The sequence below is a fragment of the Solanum tuberosum genome, unplaced genomic scaffold (assembly GCF_000226075.1).
Source record: "Solanum tuberosum cultivar DM 1-3 516 R44 unplaced genomic scaffold, SolTub_3.0 scf00013, whole genome shotgun sequence".
In the NCBI taxonomy this organism is placed as follows: domain Eukaryota; kingdom Viridiplantae; phylum Streptophyta; class Magnoliopsida; order Solanales; family Solanaceae; genus Solanum; species Solanum tuberosum.
The window spans coordinates 182302-193497 of record NW_006238940.1 but is presented as its reverse complement, the minus strand read 5'-3'; the positions used below and the strand labels follow the sequence as shown (position 1 = coordinate 193497).

Genomic DNA, 11196 nt, shown 5'->3' with positions numbered 1-11196 from the left:
TCACTAACTACTACCAACAACCCTATCACCGTCAATAACAATCACAACCACCACTATTAATCATCACCACAACGAATAATTAGTATTTTATTTAAATTTTACATTTATTAATTTTCTATAACAAAAAAACTTTGTTTGTTCAAATATTGAGAAAACAAACTATCTAAATTAATTAGTTTTCAAATCTTAATACAATATTTTAACATGAAAAAATTACCTAACTACACATTCTTTTTTATCATATTTTTTATTACTCCCTACCATTCTAAAAAATTACAAAATTCCCTCTTTTCCATAATTTCTCTCACTTTTTTGGATACATCACTCTATACTATCACCCAAAGATTTTTTTTTTTTTTTCACCCCTAAAATCACTCAATGATATCACCAATTATCTCCATCACTCTATTTCTGAATTTCAAATCTTTTCTCTGATTTACCAATTGCAAGTTATTGAAGAGGTGGTTCTTCATCTTCTTCTTCATCCATTTTTTTTCCTTTCCACTTCATCCGGTATCAATCTTTTTTTATATTTCTTTAGTTTTTCATCTACAAATTTAGTCGAAGAAAGATGCATCTTCAACTTTAAAATTGATTGTGGAAAAAACACCCAAAAAAAGGAGAAAAAGTCGAGTTGTTGGTGGCACCGGTAAGGGGTTTGGATCGAGATTCATGGGTGACGTCATTGTTGAAAGTGAAAAAAGGCTATGGAAGTTGATACAGAGCAAAAGACAAAGTGTAGAAGGATTTCTTCATCCTTTTTTTTGGCTTTCAATAGATTGTTGACTTTTTTCAGATTTTTTGTTGTTCATCTTTTTTCTGATACATATGAGTTCAGTTTTCTTAATGATTCTATTTTTCTTTCTGTTTCTTAAATTAATGTATAATGCATTTGTTTCAACATTATGATACATTACAATTTTATCAAGAGTGGTTGGTGGCTTCGGTAATGTTTTGGGTCGAGATCCATGGTGACTACAAGAGTTGATACAGAGCAAAGGAGAAAGTGTGGAAGAATTTTTTCATCATTTTTTATTTTTTATTGCTTTTAGCAAATCAAATTGTTGATTTTTTTTGCTTTCAACAGATCTTTTAATGTATCTCGTTGATTTTGATTTTTAAATTAATGTATATTTTGTTCATCTTACCTTTATGATACATTATAATTTTGTCATGTACAATATCATTTTCAATTATTAGTTTTGATACATAACCCTAATTTATTGAAACACAATTAGTATGTATCATGTTCATAGTTATGTATTAGATACACAATTATTACAAATTTCGTTATCTTTTACTACTGATACATACACCCAACCTTATTCAACTAATAGAAGGTTATGTAGTTGAATAAGGTTATGTATCTGTAGACACTATCAAAAATTACTATTGATACATAAATACTAACATTATATAACAAAAACAGTTTGTATCATGTTCATAATTATGTATATGACACATAACTTTGTTATGTATTAAATAACATAGTTATGTATTAAATGTTGTGATGTATCACTTGTTGTTAAGTATTTGCAACACTGATTTATATAAATCAATGTATATCATATTTTTTTTTGTATATGATACATAACTATATAAAATTAAACAAGTTAAGTGAAAAACGTTATTTTTCTTTTGGGGAGGTGAAACATAGAAGAAATGATAATCTAGTTAAGGAAGGGAATAATTTCGGGTAGAGAAGGTTCTTGTGGGAGAAAGAGAAGTGAGCTGATTTTTTAAAATTTATTATTGGGGCTCAGAGTGTCATGCTTCAGAAGTTGTATTTGGTCTTTTAGGGCCACCATTTCTTCATATTGCTACTGGAAAAATGAAATGAAAATGCACCCAGCGGAAAAATATCATACTGCAAACTCTTTAATCTGACTTTTTTTTATTCTGTTACGATTTGGGAGAGATTTGAGAAAAAAAAATTTAAATTTTAATTGTTTGGAGCTGTTATTTGGGAGATATTGACATCAATTTGATTTGCATGATTTGGGGACTGACATTTAATTTTATATTTAATTTCCTTTTTAATCTCAACAAAATAGTTGTATAATGTATCAAATGTAATGTATTCGAAAAAATGAGATGTATCCGGATGGCAGTAATTCTAAGGGATTTTTGTAAATTGAAAAAAAGTAGGGATAAGATGTAATTTGCTCCTTACATTATGGGATTCCTAAATTTTTTACTTTTAATTAATATTCATATGTGCATTCAAATTCAGATACAATGAGCCTTACAAGAGCTTTTGGCTTACACAAATTTACATTTCAGCAGGCAGGACTACCTGTTAATCTTAGCTGTAGTCATACCTTCCACAAATGAAATCAGTATTCTTATAAACGATAGAAATACATTCATTCCCATGGAGTACAGATGTGACAGACAATTTTACAAAATTTGTTATCCAAAACAATGATTAACCAAATTGGATTACAACAATTTCAATACAATTAAATGTATAAACAAACTCAATTTTCTGCAGCTCGCATTTGCCTTTCCAGTTGTACCTGTCATCTTCCAGATCCAGCTCCGGATCCATGGTTGCTTGCACCACGTGGAGAAGGATAACTTCTGGGCGACTGCTTGTATCGATGAGATGAAGACTCTGTTTTGCTTTTGGAAGCTTTTGGTTTCTCCTTTATGGATTCAACTTGTTCCAACACTTCCACTACTTCTTTCATAGAAGGCCTCTTCTTAGGTTCTCCTTCTAGGCATTTCATAGTAAGCTGAGCGGTAAGTGTTGCTGCCTTTGAACTATATTGGCCCTCCATTCGGGCGTCCATAATGGACTTCAGCTTCCTTTTGTTAGAAAGCATCGGTTTCATCCAGTCCACCAAATTATGCTGTCCGCCAGGTCGTTTTGTGTCAAGTGCTCGTAAGCCTGTTAAAAGCTCAAGCAAGACGACACCAAATCCATATACATCACTTTTTACATACAGATGACCTGTTGACATGACAAGAATCCTTGGATTAACACATTATACTGCAAATGTTTCTGGGATCTAGTTTTTTCTTTCAAGGTAGTCTTGCTTATTCTGCACACTGGCAAATCAGATGTACATCTATAATTTAATGCATATAGCATATGGTGATCAAATTATTACTGGTGGTTCAATAGATGTGCATGTATATTTAGGTACTGAAATCCGAGCCAATGCAGGAGAGCGTGAAAAATGTTATACATAGATCACATATGAAAGCATTGATACTACAATGAAATTTTAAGAAGAAATAGTGAAGTTCTAGTTTCTGCAAGTTATATTTGTTCACACAGAGAGCCTCTTTGAATTGAAAGTTGAGACAAATCTATCAAACAAGCGAATGCAATTACTTAACTAATTCATAAAGCACTACGGTTATTTTCTTATTGAAAACCAAGCAACCTCGAGTCAAAGAGCTAAGCCTTCAAGTCACTTGCGATTCTCACCCATTAAAGTCCCCAGAATATGGAATCACTTTTGAGATAAAATGGCTGGAATTATGCTCATAATTTGATATGTACATCTTAAAAAGTAATGGGACAAGGGCTCGAAAATAGTGCTCACCTGTTGCAATGTATTCAGGAGCAGCATAACCATATGTGCCCATGACACGAGTAGTCACATGTGAGTTCCCAGCTGAAGGCCCAACTTTAGCTAAGCCAAAATCTGATAGTTTTGCATGGTAACTCTACAAACAGAAACGTAGAAGACTTTCAAAATTTGGCCCCTATGCAGATGTACATAAAAGTTGGAAAGGAGGAAAATCCATTGAAGAAAAAACATAGTTATACTCCTTATACTTTCATTTAGTTCTCCATCAGAAAAGAAAAAGCAATATGAGATCAGATAGGGATTTTGATGATATTAAACAGAACAAAACGTTCAAGTTCAGTATTATAACTCATATCATCGCATAATATACAAACTCACAGCCTCTATGAGAAATATTGGGGAACCATATGGAAGGGGAAATCCTCCCAAAGCCAAAATATAATATATGAATAATTTCAGGAATCCAGCTGATTCTAGGCCTTGCTCATGTTTCAATTGTGTGAAAGATGAAGGGAATAAAAGAAAGAGAAAACATAAGGAATATGCACTAATTATAAGCTATAGTAAAATTCCATACCCTTCAATCAATCACATGCCCGTACTCCAAACAGAAAAAATGAAAACAAACAACGGCAGTCAAACAACCACTGACCCAAATTACCCAGCTACTAACAAGATGTATCAAGTGCATTGAATATGCAACAAGTATATGTCAAACCAATGGCATATGCAGGATATTATTTTATTTTTGATAATCAAGAAATTCCCGAGGAACAGTGCCACATGGTTCGAAGCTTGATGGGTACCCCTCTACCCTTCACTCAAATACTGAGTATACCGAGCTTTTGTCTAGTACGAGGTTCGAACGCATGACGTGCGCCTAACACACACCTTGCTCTATGCTCTAAGCACTAGGCCAAAACCCTAGGGGCAATGGCATATGCATGATTTTACCCAGAGATATCAGTTAGTAACTATTCGGTTTGTGCGTGGGTTTAGGTCTGGGATTGTAGCATTTTAAGACTTCACTTTGTGTACCATAATTGATAATTATTTTGCAAATTTTACAAGTAGCACCGAGCCGCCGACCTACTGTACATATACATATTGTTTTCTAGAAAAAAAATTGTTTATACACACATAAAAGAAAGAATTCTGCAAGACGGTGTCGGATTACACCCATTACTAAAGGGTGTCTCCGCCACTGGTCCAACCAATGTAGTAGCTGACTCTTGAATCTAGCTTTTGTTTGTCCTTATTCTCTTATTGTTATAATATTTTAGAATACTGGCCTACCAAATGAATCACAAGTCAAAAGATCATACCCCATCTAGTAGAATATTGGAGGCCTTGAAATCTCTGTAAATGATCTGCTTTTCTGAAGAATGTAAAAAAGCTAAACCTCGTGCCGCTCCTATGGCGATTTTGAGCCGCAACTCCCAAGAAAGTGGTTCAATAGCTGTGCTCCCTGCAGAGCAACATAACAGAGATCAGTGCATCATATCATTATTAACCTTGTTTTGGTTGAAACTCTAGTACAGAACATCTTACTTCTGAAAAGATGGTTCTCCAAGCTTCCCTTTGGCATGAATTCATATACAAGTAACAGTTCCTTGTCTTCCCAACAATATCCCAGCAATTTAACAAGGTTTGGGTGTGAAAGCCTTCCTAAGAAGTTCACTTCTGCCTGCAGTTAATTGAACGATTAGGAGTGTTAGCTAAAGCATCTAACTATAGTCTATATATGACAAATAATATAAAGTTTAAAAGTGAACTAGCAATACAGAAGTTAGTTGATAAACAAAACAAGAATATTGAAAAGTTCAAGTACACGCTCCTGATAGCTAAATAAGGAAATAAGAAACCTAAATAACTAAACAGTACGACTCTCTCTAAAAGAGAAAGGTACACCCATCCCAACTTCAGGAATGGCAGTGACAGCTGACACAATTGATGTTAGAAACAGCTTAATTTAGTCTGAAGTTAGTAATAAGTCCTCATAGGAATAATACTTGTCGACCACGTACACTTGCGTAGTATAGATCTCAACAATAATACATATGGAAACCCTTGATCTTTTTTCAAATCATATCTCAAATATGGGTCAATTTTGTAAAACAGTTCATTTTATTCCTGAGTTGGCTGGATTTTGGATGTTCAGAGGCTGTATTCTTCCTCCTCCACTCAACAAACTACCTATCTGATATGAAATTTGCTAAGGCTGACACCACAATTTTGGAGAGGCCTTTAATATAAATCGGCAGATAGCTCTTATACTATTCATGTCTCTGCACACTACAATTACCTGAAGACATCAATTAAATATTGGGCCACTATACAGTTGCAGAAAATCTGTTCAGCAACAAGTTAACTTGAAGTTACTAGAAATTATTTCAACAACAAAAACGAAAGTAGTATTATAACAGGACGCAGATGAGTACTCATTGCCCAAAGTGTGTGATTAGGAGTAAGATAAGAAGTTTGATGCATGATATGATATTGTTAACTCAAAACTAACAAGAGGAGAAATTATTTCGCACAATCTGTGTATAGCTATGCAAACTACAAAAGTTTAGCTCATACTTTTTATCTGTATCGTTGGGATGTAAATGGAGAAATATGAACTCAAATCAAACCAACAGAGGACTTTACATTCAGCAAGTAATTGTGTATAATCAGTACACAATGTGAACTAGCAAGATCAATGTCTGTTTCCAGCTTGAAAACATGCAAATTACGGAACTAAAATCTCTCAATAACTAAATATAGATTGAATTACTTATAAAGATGTCTCAATACACACATTTTTCCACTTTAGTAGTTTATTCGTTCAACTTCATCAAAGAGTTCATCCATGTAAGAGGCAATCCTAGTTTGTTACAGAGACACTGTCTAACCATTGACTAGCCTGTCTACCAACATATTTTACTTGACTAAAGAACATAAACTGCAAATGTTTCATACATAATAGTTAACCAAAAACTGGATACCCAAATTATTCAGCATATTTAACAACCAACGCCACATAATTGTCCCCGAATGATCAGCAACAAGGTAGCATATGTTCTTTCCATTCATGGGCATTTTCCTAAGATGTGTCATGAAAGATCTTTCTCCAACAAAAAAGGTCAAACTATTGCCTTCTTCCACAAAGGATGGTCCAACATTGTGCAAAGAATAAATGCCTACAATTGTATAAAAAATTGTCATACCTGCCACTCTTCAAATCCCTGCACGCTCTCTGAGTTCAACTTCTTGATAGCAACAACCATCCCAGTTCCAACTTTAGTTGGAGTAAGCGTCTTCTCATCAACCCATCCTTTAAATACGGTCCCAAAACCTCCCACCCCCAAAACCGTGTCAGACTTGAAATTTCTTGTGGCAGCCTTCAGATCAGAGAAACTGTATGTCTTCAAATTTGGAGTAGGCAATATTTCTCCATTCAAACATGAATCCTCACTTGCAGCCACTGAAAAACGGCTACGCCCAGTACTACTGCCAGTCGAAAATCCAACACCACTGCTGTAGTTCTTTGATGTATCTGCACAAAAAATACTCATTTAATAAATCCCAAAAATCTAGTCTTTTTACTCCCAATTAAGCTAAAAGCTATGAATCTGAAAAGGGGCTTTACCAAAAACTATAAACAACCAACAAATTGCCAAGAAAATGAAACAGGAGTAAAGACTCAACAAAGAGAGAAAATTAGCATCTTTTGCACAAGATGACATGCAGAAAATCAAGAAAAAGTCAAAATCTTCCTCATAAATAGCAAAAGGAAGAACCCATTTGGGAATTTGAACAAAATCATTTTCCTAAAAAGAATTAAGACTTTTTAACCTACAGAGAAAACAAGAAAAACGTGAGTATGTACCTGGGGTGGAAGGTCTAGTTGATGAGTTGCTTTTAGTACTAGGATTAGGGTCAAGAATCTCCGATCCAAAACAATTCCCCATCAATTTTTGCGTTTTCTTCTTATTCTCAGCTCAATACTACTAAACTGATAGTTATCATCATTCAAAAGGACAAATCTTGATTTTTATGAAGAGAAAAGCAAAGTTGTAACTTTTGACTAAACGGTTGAATTTAGAGTAAAGCTACTAATATTGTTGTTGATTCCATTATTATTATAAGATATATGCGCCAAATTTTCAACTGTAAATTGCTGGGATTTTACAGTGTGGTTTCCTGGTTTAGCTGATATTTGAAGTTTTTGTGATCGTGGCAATGGCAATCACCAATCTCAAAGACAAGTCAACGGCCGAGTCATCATTAAATTAATTATGCCCAATTTTGCCGTTTACATTAACCATTTTTTCTTCTTACTATTTCTTTTACATGACAAAGAAAATTTAGTCGAAGTCGTCATCCTTGTTGGAATACATACACAGAAAATGAACTTTGTTTATATTATTACTAGTAATAAATAAATGGTGTAAAAGAGTAAATCGTATTAGATAAGCTTAGTTCAATAAAGGATTTTAAATTTGACACTTTCGTTGTAAAAGTCTAAGTCAAGTGAACACAACTCAACTATAAAAAGAATTTTTGTTCATTCGTTTTTCTTGGAGAAAAGTATTGAAAATATCTATGAAATTATTAGTTTTTCTCTGAATCATTGACAATCTTAAAAACACTTCCTCTACTTGATTAATTAAACTTAGATATATCTCTGATTCGTCACATTACATAGCAAGTAATCTCAAACATTTGTAGGAGCATAAAGCTTTTTACAAAAAATTGAAAGAAGTATTGAAAATACCTCTAAATTTGATAAGAATTTAGGGGTACTGTATTTCACTCGTATTATAAAATTGAAGGGGTATTTAAGTCCTATAAAGAGACTTGCTTGGTATGTTATTTTACGAGTATAAATTTATATTACATGGTCGGCCACTTGAAGGCCACCTTTTTTTTTGGTTAAAAAATGTCTGTGAATAAAGTACTACTCCTACTATATTGATATCGATATCTCAAAATAAAAGTTAAGTAATATGTTGAATATTATTATTAGTATGATATTTTATTTTAAAAAATTGTGTGAGTTTGATTAGAAGCAAATAATATCTTATTATGTTACAAGTACTTTTGGACTATTTTAGCTCATGATCAGTAATGAATAATAAGTTATGTGAAAGTTAGTTTAAAGGAGAGATTATAGGACATGTGTAAATAGAATTTCGTATTGATAGCCATAAAAATAAAGTTGAGAGGGCTTGATCTAAAGTAGATAATGTCACGCCATTTTAAAAGGGATATTGCAAAAAAAAATACCATAAGGGGTGATTTTGTATTTTCGTCCTTGCTTGCTAAAATCTTGGGGAAAAAATATCTTTTAACAAAATTTCTTTTGTTTATCAGACATAAGCTCTAATGGTAATGTGCACAATACGCATAAGTTGATTTTGTTTATAAGGTCGAAATTTGAGATTAACTTATAGAGGTTAAAGATAGTGCAATTTATTGTCTATTATGTATGACATTTCAGTCGTATTAAGTTACTTTACTTGTAAATTAATGGCATAATACATAAATATACCCTTTAACTTTGCCTCATTTTATATTTATGTCCTTCAACTTTGAGTGTACATAAATAGACACTTAAACGTGTATAAAATTGAACAAATAGACACATATGTCCTATGTGGCATCCTACATGACAATTTGCATCCTACATGGTGTCCTATGAGTATTGTGCCACATAGGACTAATGTGTCTACTTGTTCAACTTTATACAAGTTTAAGTGTCTATTTGTGCATACCCAAAGTTTGAGGGTATAAATGTAAAATGAGATCAAGTTAAAGGGCATATATATGTATTATGCCTAAATTAATCATGATCAAAGCCAATTATTCTTTTCTTACACTAATTTAGCAACTCACATTTTAAATTAAAAAAGTGCAAAATATTATTTTGTGAATTATAAGAATGACGAGGACAAAGTTGTAAAAAATTGTATACTTCAAACATTTTTTATCGATACATGATTTGTGTAGAATGAATATTCATCAAATCTTACTATTTTGCACTTTTTTAACTTGTGGCTAATTTAATACGATATGTAGAATGAATATTATCAAATCTTACTCATCTATCATGATTTGTGTTCAATTGAGCAACACATCCAATTCTGACTATAAGTAAGATCTTGTGATCAATTAAACACACACTACTTTTTATTTATTGAAATATTCCAAAATTATATTATATAGGGAAAACTAATTTATGCCCACAATTTATGTTTGATTGACAACAAAAATTTTGTCTAGCAAATTTTCTTAAGCAAAGGTTGTTTTATCAGAAATTTTATCAAGCAATGCCAAAAATTCAAGATCATCTTGTATGATGATCATTCCTATAGTTCACTTTATTTTAGGAGGAATTTTTTTGTTGTTTGAGCCAAGCACTTCGATTGTTCAACTTTTTCATTTGTCTATTCACGTTCACTTTTAACAATAAAGTTTAAACTTTATCTAAATATTATGATTGATATTCTTTAGTAATCAAAATATTATCCAATTTGATAACATTATTATTAATTAATCTTATATTTTTGTTTTAAAAAAATGACTCATTTTCTTAAAAAATATATATAGCTTCATAATCTGAGCGGTATTTTACCTCAATACTCCTAATAATGTATGGAATAATCATCGGAAAAGGGTCAAAAATACCCTTAAACTATCCGAAATAGCTCATATTTACCTTAAACTATATTTCGGCTCAAAACTACCCTTTCTGTCAAACTATTGGGTCAAAAGTGCCCTTCTTATTAATGGAAGTTGTTAAAGGTCATGTGGATGCCACATTGCACACCAATAGGATTCCACTGCCACATAGACTAAAAGGTAAAGGGTCAAAAATATCCTTAAACTATCTGAAATAACTTATATTTACCCTTAAACTATATTTCGGCTCAAAACTACCCTTTCTGTCAAACTATTGGGTCAAAAGTGCCCTTCTTATTAACAGAAGTTGTTAAATGCCATGTGGATGCCACATTGCACGCCAAAAGGTTTCCACTGCCACATAGACTAAATCCCTAAATCTTAATTACTCTTTTTCCCCTCATTTCATTATTTTCCAGAAACTGAAAAAAGATTTACTAACCTACAACCACGAATATCCACTTTGAAACCATGCCCCAAAGAAAGCTATAAAACTCTAGCCGTGAAATGAGGGAAAAGTTGTGAAATCCTAACTATCATGCTTTGAAATCGTGAACATAATAAAATAAGAAAAAAGATTTACTAACCTACAACCACGAATATCCACTTTGAAACCATGCCCCAAAGAAAGCTATAAAACTCTAGCCGTGAAATGAGGGAAAAGTTGTGAAATCCTAACTATCATGCTTTGAAATCGTGAACATAATAAAATAAGAAAAAAGATTTACTAACCTACAACCACGAATATCCACTTTGAAACCCAGCCCCGAAGAAAGCTATGAAACCCTAGCCATGAAATGAGGGGAAAGTTGTGAAATCCTAACATCATGCTTTGAAATCGTAAACATAATAAAACAAGAAAAAAAAATTACTAACCTACAACCACGAATATCCACTTTGAAACCCAGCCACGAGAAAACTGTGAAACCCTAGCCGCGAAATGAGGGAGAAAGGGTGAAATCGTTTCTGGAAAATAATAAAA

At 32.7% G+C, this 11196-nt stretch overlaps 1 protein-coding gene across 1 annotated transcript; it reads right to left on the bottom strand.

The window, feature by feature from the left end:
- Window positions 1–2261: 2261 nt before the first annotated feature.
- On the bottom strand, window positions 2262–7885 carry LOC102591612 (probable serine/threonine-protein kinase Cx32, chloroplastic). Its single transcript, XM_006339942.2, has 6 exons — window positions 7420–7885; window positions 6758–7086; window positions 5097–5232; window positions 4871–5013; window positions 3558–3681; window positions 2262–2956 (listed from the first exon to the last, which is right to left on the bottom strand). The coding sequence occupies exons 1-6, from the start codon at window positions 7499–7501 to the stop codon at window positions 2523–2525; spliced, it is 1248 nt and encodes a 415-aa protein (XP_006340004.1). The 5' UTR covers window positions 7502–7885; the 3' UTR covers window positions 2262–2522.
- Window positions 7886–11196: the final 3311 nt, after the last annotated feature.